This window comes from Pholis gunnellus (assembly GCF_910591455.1).
Source record: "Pholis gunnellus genome assembly, chromosome: 3".
Lineage (NCBI taxonomy): Eukaryota > Metazoa > Chordata > Actinopteri > Perciformes > Pholidae > Pholis > Pholis gunnellus.
In genome coordinates, this window is record NC_136529.1 from 11,275,349 (window position 1) to 11,288,085 (window position 12,737).

The following is a 12,737-nucleotide window of genomic DNA, read 5'->3' on the forward strand; positions in this document are numbered from 1 at the left end:
CGTAGTTTCTTGAAATGTGGCGTTGAGTGTTACTCAGGTTGGATCAGGCCAAAGCTTGACAGACCTGCATGGTGACAATTACTAAGCCATGATTGGACGATCACCTTTCAGGAGGGGAGGGGTTTAGCGTACAGTCTATTTCCTGATTAGTTACAAAGTCATCAGCTTCTATATTTTCTTCCTCCGTTTTTCTTCATGTTTTCGTCCTCTCTACCCATCACGCTCACGCTCAATCGGTCCTGACCACAACCTCTGTCCCTCTGCCTCCCTCTGCTATCCATCCCTAGCGTCTCTGACTTATAATAGAAGCCTGCACATGTTAAATGGCTCCTCTCTGCGTCTGGAGCATAAGACAGCACATTTTAAATTCTACATTTAGAATGAAGCAAGAGTGGGAGGGCGAGGTGGTGGATGAGTGTTCACGGGGGGGGGGGGGGGGGGGGGGCCTGGTGAGCAGCAGCAGCAAAAAAAAAAATCATTAAATTGATATATTAGGGGCCTAAATAGAAATGCCTCCCACAAATGGGAATTGATGAACTCGTTGCTTAGCACGTGGATCCTGACGACAATTTATACCCCCCCTGCTCTGTTCTCCTGAGAGCACTGCCTGGCAAAGCGAGAGAGGGGGACAGAAAAAAATGAGAGGAAGAGGAAGAGATTGTGAGATAGTGGATTAAAGCTGGAAATCGGTCGAGGCAATATAGGAAAAGGGGTACGGAGGAGGAAGATGCCTCGGAGGGAACGTTAACCTTTGCAGTTGAGCTTCATAAATACAGCAGCACAGTTTATTTTTAGGGCTAAAAGGAGGAAGAAGAGAAAGTCAGCTTAATACGAATAAATAATGCTTGCTCTTGTTGTAAGAAAATGTATTCCACATAAAATTTGAAGGGTATATGTAGGTCTTAAAAATTTGATTTACAAACGTCTTATTTTCTCTTGCATTCCAGAGGCAGTAACGTGAGTTCAGAAATGGTTTTGTATCTGATTGCAGGCTGTTGGGGAAACATCACCCACTTATCGTTTAGAGGTGGGTGATGTTTTGACAGTGGATTGTGAGGCTTTTCAGTCTTTTCATGTTTCAGCAAACACCGTCACTACTGCCAGCGACAATAGCTAGGAAGCTCATCATCTCAAAATGAGCAAATGTACTAAACTTTAAATGAATAAATCATCTCCCCATGTCTATTTATCTATATGTTTACTGCTTATCAGAGTCCAGGTTGTGTTAAATGAATTATATCATTAGAAGTTATTGTTATATTCTGCTGGTAAGTAGTACAAATTAGATATAGTAATAAATCATTTTAGGCCACATTGTTCTTACTGGACAGTATGACAGTGAAATGGCTATTAAATTGCATTCTATGTGGTGTTGAAAACATCTTCATAATCTCTCTGTTTCGGTAGGGTTCCAGATTTTGTGGGGGAGAAGCGTTTCGGGAACTGGCTGAGGGACGCACGAGACTGGGCGATTTCCAGGAACCGTTACTGGGGCACCCCGATCCCGCTCTGGGTCAGCGAAGACTTTGAGGAGGTCAGGAAAACACACACATACACTCTTGTTTTAATGGAGCACTTGATGCTTCTAATGTGTCTTTTGTGCGTTGCAGATATCACACAATTTGTCTGTGTCATGACCAAATACCAAGACAGTTACTCTTTTCTCAGGGTTGGCAGCACTCATAAATCAATCTGGGCTCAGCATGAAGAGGGCATAATTGAAAAGTTGAACTCTCCATAAGTCTCACTTTTATTTACTCTAGAAATGAGTTAGGGGAACAAATGTCTCATGTCTCTCCAAAGAAGTACTGGTCCGCTGCGAGGGCACAGAAATCCAAGTCTTCTCATACATTTGCAGAGTGGAAATATTTCTCACTGACCTCCTTTTGACGCTCTTATAATTTAGCATATCTGGACCTTTTTGTGTGTGTGTGTGTGTGTGTGTAGGGGATACTTTCTTGCATGGCAGAGTGAGGGGACCATGGTGTCAAACCAGAGAGTGTAGCGTGACTCCGTACTGCAGTCTGAGTCAGCTCCCCTCAGGCACCATTACCGAGTGCCCCTGTAAACTCAACACATGAATGATTCATTAACGTAAACAGCAAACAAACAAGAACCAATGTGTCTGGTTTCTCTTTATGCCGGTTAAGGCGACTTCAAAGGTCCGCAAGACCAACGGCGATCGAGGGGAGGATGACACGGAAAATAAGGGGGAGGAGGAAGAAGAGGGGGACGGAATAAATTATCGTGTGAAGAAAATGAGGAAGTGAAATACACGAGAAGGGAGGGGGGGGGGAGTTGAAAAGAGGGGGAAGAAAATAAATAAATGGATGGAAGAAAAAGAAGCAGACAGCGGCGAAGCCAGTCAAACTGTATAAATGTTCGTCTGGTTGTGGATGCTCATTGCCAAACCCGGCCAACTGTGTGAAAAGAGATGTCAGAATTGGGTTGTTTGAGCGTTTGAGAAATGAAGTCTTGCTCCCTTGACTGAAAGAGGGACAGCCAGCGACCTGCTTGCTGGAAATAGCATTGTGACTGTTTCCAGAACACTTGCGCTCCCTGGTGCCTCCTTCACACACCCCTCAGCAGCTAAGCACACACACACCCAACACTAAAGCTGTAAGCGAGTCTGTCTGTGTGGCAGGATCATTTCTATCTCACTATTGTTTTGTTTTTGTTCTCTTTCTCTCTCTCTCTGTCTTTTCTGGATGCGTTTCTTTTACTCTTCTGTTGTGTGTGACGGTGGTTTAGTAATCTGGGCCATGTTACCTGGCGCTGTGGTGAAACTAGAGCAGAGCCTACAGGTTAACTCTCTGAGGAGACCAGATAACACACTTTACCACACTTTCTAAGGTGAAGTTACTCAGGAAGTGTGTTCAAGTAGGCCTCCTTTTAATTTGTATTGTGATAAATACATTAGAATTATGAGGTTTACGGTCCTGTGCAGGTTTTAAACACTCACTCATAGCACACACCGTATCTCATTTGTTTAATCCGCACATAAATGGTAGCATCATTGCCTTAATACAATAAACTAAATGGGAACATTTATGTTTGATATTGTTCATGGTCTGTTACAAATTAATTGTGTTTAAAAAAAAAAATCTTAAAAGTGAATGAGCGTGTATCCCAAAATGTCAAACAATTCCTTTCGGTAAAATGAACCGTGAGAAAGAACAGCGGTTTGAGTCGCCTACCGCACACTGGCAAACACTAAAGTGCATTAGTCCACAACATTGTAAAGGTCGGTAATACTTCATCGTACAAACTAACCTTTTTACTTGCTTTTTGTAAAGTGTAGCTCCAACAATAATGTATTTGGGAGGCCAACACAGATATTGATATTTTATTAATTGAATTATCCTTGATAAAATGTCAGAAATTGAATGGAAAGGCCTTATGTGATGTCTTTCGAATACATTTTTTGCTTGATGATTTAAACCACAAATTGCTTATTTAAATATATTTTACATCAACTAATCGATTAACTTGTAATTTCCACAATAATCGTTCATTTACGTCTTCAGGTAATGTAACCGAAAGCTGTTTTGTGATATTGCTCACTCAACCTGTACTGTGTGTGTGTGTGTTTTGTGTGTTTTGTGTGTGTGTGTGTGTGTGTGTGTGTGTGCATTAGGTGGTGTGTGTCGGGTCCATGGCTGAACTGGAGGAACTGACCGGAGTCAAAGCAACTGATCTGCATCGGGAGAGGTGAGTCACTGATCCAACGCCGAGATTGTTAGCCAACCACCTGAGCATGTACTCAGTGGTGTGTGTCTGCTGTGGTAGTGCGATACCCTCAGATTTTCCGGCTGTATGCGTGTAGATGGGTGAACATGAGATGATAAGTTTATAATATGGTGTCTGTGTGTGTTGGTACATGAATTTGTCCACGTTGAAATCTGCCCTCTGCCTCTCTATCGTGACCTGTCTGCCTGAGCCAGACGTGTGCTGTGCAACACAGATCACTTTCCTCTTCATCTGCTCATTACCTTTCATCACCTCCGTGGGGTTGGCCATCTTTAATTGATTGGGGAGGAAAAAGGATCCTCTGTCCTGCTCCCGTGTTTGGATTGTGTGTTTGTAAAGTGCCTTTGCAGGTTTGGAAGACACGGAAAGGTGATGGAAGTTATTTTAGCAATCCTTTTAAGATTGAAAAGAAACTCCTCTAATTAAAAAACGTGTTCTTTAACAGTTCATCAGATGTTTCAAACCAGGTTTGGAAAGTGTGCGGTTGTTTGAACCTTAATAAATACAAAAGATGTATGGATCTCTTAACATCTAAATGGGCGGACTGTTGCATCATATAATAAGGTGTGAAGTGGCCAAATCCCAGAGCTAATGGCTCTGCTCGCATTGCGAACATTTTAGCAAAATCTTAGTAACACACCACAAAAATGACATAATAAACTACTCAAAATGTACTCGGCAGTGCATTTCCTTTTGTAATGTTCCTGCTTGACGCTCTCCTTTTCCTCAATAGGCCCAGGAGCAGAGCTCTCAGAAGCAGCCGAGTACTGCAGCAGAGTGGGCTTTAGTGATCACTAAATGTGTAATCTGCAGTTTAGTGCTAATCATTCTAGAAATGTGCAGTAGGCTGTTGCTGAATGGTAAAAGAAAGTAAATGTTAATATTCTGTTGTTTTTGTATTCATACAACTGAGGGAACTTTCCGTACACATGAATTGAATCTAGATTTAGTGGGCACCTCACACCGGCTGACACTTTGTAGCTGCTACACCCAGGTTCATCTGTTTACCTCCGTTTACGTGACTTTACTGAAGAAACAATTACTTTTTTTCACGGGCTGAGTCGGTGTGAGTCGGTTTGTGGAGTAAATGATTCCATATCCATCTGTCTGAAGCTTGTGACCCAAAGCAATAACCGAGCTCATTCTAGTGGATGTCAGCACATCGTTAGCAACGTTGTTTCTTTCTTAAACCTCGTTCCCAGAGGTAGAAGACTATAACAATCCTTGTTTTGGACTGCAGCCAAACAAGCTTATAGACGCTTGGATCCATATAGTGAACAGATGTTTAAAAAGTGCCCAACGGCAATAAGAAAACCCTGAAATAAAACCGGACCGTTCGATTTGTTATTGCTGCCATTTGTCTTAACAGTTGTTCCTCCTTTATCTTTCTTTCCCTCCTCCTGTCCCCACTTTCTCTGCCCAGCATCGACGGTCTGACGATCCCGTCGCGGTGTGGTAAGGGCGTGCTGCGGAGGATCACGGAGGTGTTCGACTGCTGGTTTGAGAGCGGCAGCATGCCGTACGCCCAGGCCCACTACCCCTTTGAGAACAGGAAGGAGTTCGAGGACACTTTCCCAGCAGACTTCATCGCCGAAGGCATTGACCAGACGAGGGGATGGTAAGCTGTGGATGACTGGATAGATGGAAAGAGGTCGACGGATGAGGAATTAGTGACATTGAGTCCTTCCCTGCTGAGTTCATTGAGGGAAATGACGAATGCAAAGCATGAATGGCGTGTTTCTAAAACACTCATTTTTAGTTTTGAATTAAACAGAATAAAAGTATTAAATTAGTCAGTTTATTAAGTTAGTAGGTGAGTTTTTCCTCAATCCTACCTCAGAAAAAGAATGACTTGTAATCTTTCAGTCCTGCTTGTCACGCTGACCTTGTGTGCTATCTTTTGCATCCTGCTGTAGGTTCTACACCTTGCTGGTGCTCTCCACAGCGCTGTTTGGCAGACCGCCCTTCAAGAATGTCATCGTCAACGGATTGGTACTCGCTAGGTGAGTCCATCTCCTTCCCATCTTTCCTTCATTTGCAAATAAAATGAATCTTTGTTAAAGATCGAGGCTGTTTTTTGTTATACTTGAGAGATCTCCAGTCCTTCTAATTTGCCAATCAGGCTTTGGTTACACTGGCAATACTCAATAGCAGGGTTGCTTTTTGTCTTTAACGAGATTTGTTGACAGTAAGAAAAATACAGGATATTGCCAACCTAATGCTGAGCTTTTTTTCTGCAGATGTTATTGTTTTCGTGTTGGCTTCCAATAATCCACTGGTTCCCCTCCTCTTTACTACCAATTTTATGTTCCTTTTCTTTTCCCTTCTCCACCTGCCAATTCATCCCCATTTTTTTCTGCCGTTTCTCATGGTCATTGGGCTGTGTGTGCTGCAACATTTAGCCCTGAGAGCCGCTCTACAATAGGGCTACTTGTCATGTCCTCAGCCCCGGGGGCTAAATGCAGCACTGTGGCCTGCTGACCTGGAAGGACTTGACTAATTTGAATACCAAGTGCTTGGTTTTCTGACATGCACGTTTGTGCATGCATGCGTGTGTATGTGCATTAATGACTTTGCTTGTCTCACTCCTGCAGCGATGGACAGAAGATGAGCAAGCGCAAGAAGAACTACCCAGATCCAGGGCTGATAGTGCAGCAATATGGAGCGGATGCCCTCAGGTCAGCTCTGTGCTTGAATGTGAATGAGTGTGTTTCTGAAGCATGAATGTCTTTGTGCCGGTGGCTGGGTTCTGTGTGTTACCATTAACCTACCTTATGTTATTAGCAGGCATGGTTTTAAAGGCTTTGAATCGCTATCCACGCTTAATTGGGCTCAAACTTCGTCCTGCTAACAGTATAGGCACGCTCACGCACACTGTACATGCACACTGTACATACACGTTCATACACAAGGTTCTCCGCATACATTCGCCCTGAGCAGTGAGAGTGCCATGGCCATATGTCCTAATGAATAAAGCACCATGAAGTTGCGCCATATGCTCTCAAACCGTATATATTGATGAAGAGTGAGTTGCAGAGATGAGGGGAAAAAAGGCACACATGCGTCTGATAGAAACTGAAGCAGTGAGAGGGGGAAGTACAGACTGTGAGGGGTTTTTGTTGGTATTTTCAGTGTCAACTGTCTTCATGTTGGCTCATTTTTAGGTATTTAACCATCTGATGGTTCTGTCTATTCTGCATTTTATGTCAAGGGTATCTTCAGTAGTTGCTGCTATTAAAACCGCTCACAGCCGATTGCATGAAGTTGCATCATCCCAGACTCGTCATCAAAACCTTTTCCAACCACTCTAACCCAGTGTGCTGACGCCTGCCACAGACCATTATATCCATGTGGATTATTCAGATTCTCTTCCATTGTCATGTCAGCAGTGTCTTTATTTGGCCTCAATGGAGATAAGACATTCATTTGCAATGGGATGCTGTTGGTAAAATTTGGTTTTGGCCCAAAAATGTGTGTAGAACCTATTTAAGGTTAGTTAAACTAATTGATGGAGCGAATCAAATCCAGACCGCTGAATAGCCTTGCATTAAGAGACTGCTGCCTGCCTCACAGCTTTCTTTCAATGGTGTCCTTTAAGTGCTTTTATGTAACATAAAGTGAAGCGTTTACCTCAGATTGTTGTGGCAAGAAGATTTGAACATGGTTTTAACCGTCTGCACGCATCTGTATGAGCAACATACTGAAGTTAAAATGCTGACCATCAATGTGTACCCGTAAAATGTTGAACAAATGACATCGGGATCTTTTTTAAGCCCAGAGCAGCTCTCCTTGCTTCGTTCAATATCTAGATACAGTCACAATTCACGATGTGGGTCACTCGTGTATAACCACTCGCGTGTAACACTAGTAGGCAGTGTCGCACAGTTGTGCAAAGTTTAGTTGTGATTACAGCTTTATTTTTGCATCCCTCTTTCCAAACATGCTTCATTTGTTTCGGTCTATTTACACAAACAACGTCACACACTCAAACACATCTACGCACGCAGTTCAGTAATGACCTGTGTACGCACTGTTAGAGGTCTCCAAACTCCTGGGGACACAGCGGGCTTAAGTCGGTCTCGGACTCATTTAACTTCTCTCCTTTCATGTGTGTGTTTTTGCATGTATCGGAGAGAGCGCTGTCCTTTCATTGTGCCCATACACGCCTCTGCGCTGCATCGTTTTGTGTGAGTGTGTTTGCACGCATCAGTGAGGACGTGCGTTAGAGACCTTAAAGGGATCGGGGTCGGGTCGGGCTGAAAAACTGCAGACTTTGCTGGGCTAGGGTTGGATTTTTATATATGCTCTCACTCACTCACTCATTATCAATCCTGCCATACTGACCAACTCCGTCTCTCCTTGTAGACTGTACCTCATCAACTCCCCTGTAGTGAGAGCAGAGAACCTGCGCTTCAAAGAGGAGGGCGTGCGAGATGTGTTGAAGGATGTCTTCCTGCCGTGGTATAATGCCTATCGCTTCCTGGTCCAGAACGTACAGAGATTACAGAAGGTAATGAACAGAATAAAAAGCTCTTACCTTACATAACTCCTACTGTGTTGCTTTAGCTGTTCCTGGTCTAAATAGCACAGCAGTGCTTGATAGCACAGGAGATTGTTAGTGTTATTAACCAATTATTTAAAAGGTAATCACCGGAACAAAAAGGAAATTACTTGTTGTTAGAGCCATGAAATAATGCCGTAAAAGCTGCAGTAATACTTGCCCTGATGTCCCTCTGGGATTGGTTAAGTGGCTGAGGCTATTTGGGTCCAGATTGGAAAAAAACATCAGAAGCATAACATTTGTTTTTTTAAAGATTATCCTGTGAGAGCAATTTTAAGAAGAAGTAAGAATTGAATAGAATAGATTCTTAGCTCTTCAGTCACTTTACATGACCACTTTTACACTTACCAGCCTGTGAGTAAATTTAAACATATCAATGTTGCCACCAACAGAAAAATAAAGTAATATTTACTGCATTGACGCTCACACCCACACACACACACACACACACCCACACACACACACACACACACACACACACACAGAAAACATACTTTCTTTTTCTGAGATTGTATCAATTACATACAATTTATTTCCGATAATATGACAGTCTGTGAAAGCAGTCTAACCTACTTAATAACTATATCGGTAACTTTAAAAAGTTCAATAACAAAATATGTCAAACAGCATTACTCAAAACACACACCAACAGCAACTGTCAAAATAGGAATGATTGTAGTTATAACTCTGTTTGTCTGTAGGTGGCACATGTGAAATAATGCTGCAGAACATGCTAATGACTCACAACAGTGTTTCTTTTTTTTTTGCTTATATTCTTCTATATATGCAGTACAGGTTTCAGGCCTGATTTCAGTGGCTTCGCATCAACTATATTGTGCTTCTTTGTAAAAACAATGTTGACGTATGCAAATGTTTTTGTTTAACTAACTGTGTGTGCTCGTGTACTAATGTGTCAGGAGGATGAGATTCAGTTCCTGTACAATGAAAACACAGCGAAGCAGAGTGACAACATCATGGACAAATGGATTCAGTCCTTTACACAGTCCCTCATCCAGTTCTTCAAGGCTGAGATGGAAGGTGAGACAGACAAAAACACACACACACACACACACATCACTTCATATGGACAGTGGCTAACAAGATAAGTACTTAATATCTTTATATCGATCCCATCCGGTAACATGTTGATGTTGTTTCTGTATTCAGCCTCATTAAACTAGAAAGGACAAACTAGACTGTAGTTTCTTGTTGCAGCGTACCACCTGTACACCGTCGTGCCTCGCCTGGTCAAGTTTGTGGACATGCTCACCAACTGGTACGTGAGGACCAACAGACGCCGTCTGAAGGTGAGATAACGGCTCTGAAACTTTGCTTGTTTTGATTTAATGCTATTATGTAAGGCAGATGCAAGGGGCCGCTAATGACTAAAATGTATGGAGTCCCAGGAGGGACAATCACTAGCAGTAGTAGGATCCGATGAGTGAAAGTATAATCATACATTCGTGTATAAATACAGATGATGCTTCTCTTAAAAGTTTATGTCCTGTATTTTTCTTTTTGTTGCTGTTTTGTTGAGCATTACATTTATTCATTTGGTTAATGGAAACGGTGATTTAAGCTACCACTAAGTGTCTTCATCATTGCCACCATCTGCGGACATTTTGGAGCAATCACTTTGTGGCCCTTCAAGTCAACATTCGGTTGAAGTGAATTGGGGAACCATGTGCTGATGTGTGTAAGGGCTCTTTTCTCTTTTCACTGTTCCAAGGGGATTGACTGTTTTTGTGTGTGTGTGTGTGTGTGTGAACTTTGTAGGGAGAGAGTGGCACTGAGGACTGCCTGTGGGCGCTGGAAACCCTCTTCAGTGTTCTGTTCTCCATGTGCAGGCTGATGGTGAGTCATACTGTTTTTCTCTTTCTGTGTGTGTGTGTGTGTGTGTGTGTGTGTGTGTGTGTGTGTGTGTGTGTGTGTGTGTGTGTGTGTGTGTGTGTGTAAAAGAGATTGTATTGGGGAAATTTCTCGTGGTGAGGTTTTGCTTTTGTGTGTGCAAGACACAAAGAAATAATGCTGGTATGGACGAGGTGTATGTGCTGGCATGGCTATGAATTATGCATGAGCAGTAGGAGTTTTTATTTATAACACATTGAAGATGTTTGCATGTGAGGCGAGATGCACGCTCAGCACCAGTTAGCCTAACCCAGATCAATACAGATCAGCTGTGAGCTTCAGAAATTAATTAAGCATGGTTGAAATGGAAGAAAGTTACACTCGAAGTAACCTCACTCTGGCACCGTTCTGTTTGAACTTTATCACCACTGAGGGGAAAAAACTACCGTAAAAATCAGTTTTTTATGCTGATTATGCAGATGCCTCTGACTTTTAGACCTTATTGTCAGAAAATGTAAATGAACTACAGTACAGAGCATCTAATAATCTTCTCTTCCTTTTTTCTCTCGTATCTACTTGCTTTTTTTTCCTTCCTTCTCCTCAGGCTCCTTTCACGCCCTTCATTACAGAGATGATGTACCAAAACCTGCGTCACCTCATCGACCCCGCCTCTGTCGAAGAGAAGGACAGCAGCAGCATCCACTATCTCATGCTGCCCCAACTCAGGTTGGAAAAAGCCTCCAATAAAGCAAACATTTTTACGGACGTTGACTGATTCATTTAAAGCTTAAATTAAAGAGTCGCTATCCAAGAGCTAAAAGTGGCTCTTGCGATTGTGACGGACAACGTGTCACCTGTTTTCCCCTGGTCTCTTTCCACATCTTTTGAATATTGTACTTGGAGAAACCAGGCAGAAATTGAGAATGTACGTACTCTTTATATGGAGTTTCCCCACAGTGTGTCATTGTGGAGGGCTGAAATACAGCCGACGTAAGAGGGATCTATCGCACTGTTATGAAATGTCTAAAGCTTCTTTTCACACATAAAGAAACTCCATATTTATTCTGGAAACTAGATTGATCATGTAATGCAATGCATCAGGATCTGTCTGGTTCGCTCACAAGGTGAGATCACAAAGTGATTGATCATCCCATCGTATATTCGCTTTGCAGTCACAGTCCTATTAATGATAGGAATGAAAATAAACTCTATATCGTACCTTTCACCCACACAATGCAGATCAAATGTTTCAAAAAGGAGAACGTCTTTTTCTCAGAGGATATCCACTGTTAGTGCAGAGCGTAATCAGTCTCAGCTAGAGTGCGTGGCCTCGCTTTACCCCGATCGCAGCACACTCTGTCTGAACTCCTCGAAGTGGACGCTTTTGAAGCTCAAAAGTCTGCAGTAGTTTCTAAAGAAAGTTTCAGGCTTCACAGCAGCTGTTCTCTTTGGGTCTTAACCATTTCTTCTCTTTATTCCTGCTGTTCGCTGCTTCCTCGTCCTCTGTGTTGTTAGTTGATACTCAAATTTTCCATTTAAACATTTATAAATATACATGGGAATTATTAGATAGATAGATGTATACTTTATTCATCCCCAGGGGGAAATGTGTTAGTGCTGTAGATAAAGATTTGCTTTTGAGTAATTTCTGAGAAGATTTTTGGTTCATGTGTCAAATGCAAGGCTTTGTTTCTGGGTGATAAAAGTTAATCACAGATGCATTTTCCACTGCGCTACAAAGTTAGTTATAAGCAACAACATGGTCATTGAGAAAGACATTGAAATCCTTGTGCGCAGCTTCTCTCAGGTTCACTGCTATCGTCTTGATAAGCAGCTCAACCCCGTTTGTATTCTCGGAGTCAAACTGTCGACGCCTTATTTAGAAAGCAATGAGAGATTTAGAGAAGCAGAAATACAAAAGGCTTGTCTTTGACTGTCAGCCTCGCGGATTGATATTGCTCACAAAATATGACCATTTCATTCCCTTCACTTCTGTAAAATGTGTGCCTCGGTGGCTGATCAGTTTTGTAAAGCCCGGGAGGAATGTCTAATTGCCCAAACTTAATTGCATCATCGTCAACAACGAAAAAGTTCTGACATGATTAAATATCCACTTGATTTAGCGTAAGGAAAATAGTTTGTGTAATGGTTCATATAATCTCTGCTGTCACTTTGGCAGCACTCAGTGCCGCGGCTTTATTAGCCGCTTGTCCTTCCTGCTGTCGAATGGGACCACTTCACCCCCCCGCTCCCAAAGGTCAGCCACCAATCAGGCGGTGGGAAGAGCTGCTCCTCAATCAGCTCATTAAATGATTGGCTGTCCTTGGAGTCCTCTCCTCTCTCATTTTACGCCACTGTTGTGTGCACACATGGAGAGGCAGACTGTTGGAATAAATGAACAAGCATTGTGCACACACACACACACACACACACGAGTGTGTGCTCCTCCAGACAGTTAGGGCTAATATCGCTATTATGCGTGATGATCTGGCTGTGCAGCTCTAATTTGAATTCAGCGGTGGAAGTCACAGTGTACCTTATTAGTGGATGCTCCCGAGTCAAACTCTGGCGCTGGTGG

At 42.6% G+C, this 12,737-nt stretch overlaps 1 protein-coding gene across 1 annotated transcript in view; it reads left to right on the top strand.

Moving 5' to 3' along the window:
- iars1 (isoleucyl-tRNA synthetase 1) overlaps positions 1 to 12,737 on the top strand; it is a 46,119-nt gene that overhangs the window by 19,032 nt on the left and 14,350 nt on the right. The window contains exons 14-23 of the mRNA XM_079184237.1: positions 1,408 to 1,534; positions 3,638 to 3,711; positions 5,174 to 5,368; positions 5,667 to 5,753; positions 6,345 to 6,428; positions 8,116 to 8,260; positions 9,229 to 9,349; positions 9,527 to 9,618; positions 10,088 to 10,165; positions 10,764 to 10,885. Coding sequence (XP_079040363.1) covers positions 1,408 to 1,534; positions 3,638 to 3,711; positions 5,174 to 5,368; positions 5,667 to 5,753; positions 6,345 to 6,428; positions 8,116 to 8,260; positions 9,229 to 9,349; positions 9,527 to 9,618; positions 10,088 to 10,165; positions 10,764 to 10,885 — 1,125 coding nt within the window. The remainder of the gene's footprint in view (positions 1 to 1,407; positions 1,535 to 3,637; positions 3,712 to 5,173; positions 5,369 to 5,666; positions 5,754 to 6,344; positions 6,429 to 8,115; positions 8,261 to 9,228; positions 9,350 to 9,526; positions 9,619 to 10,087; positions 10,166 to 10,763; positions 10,886 to 12,737) is intronic.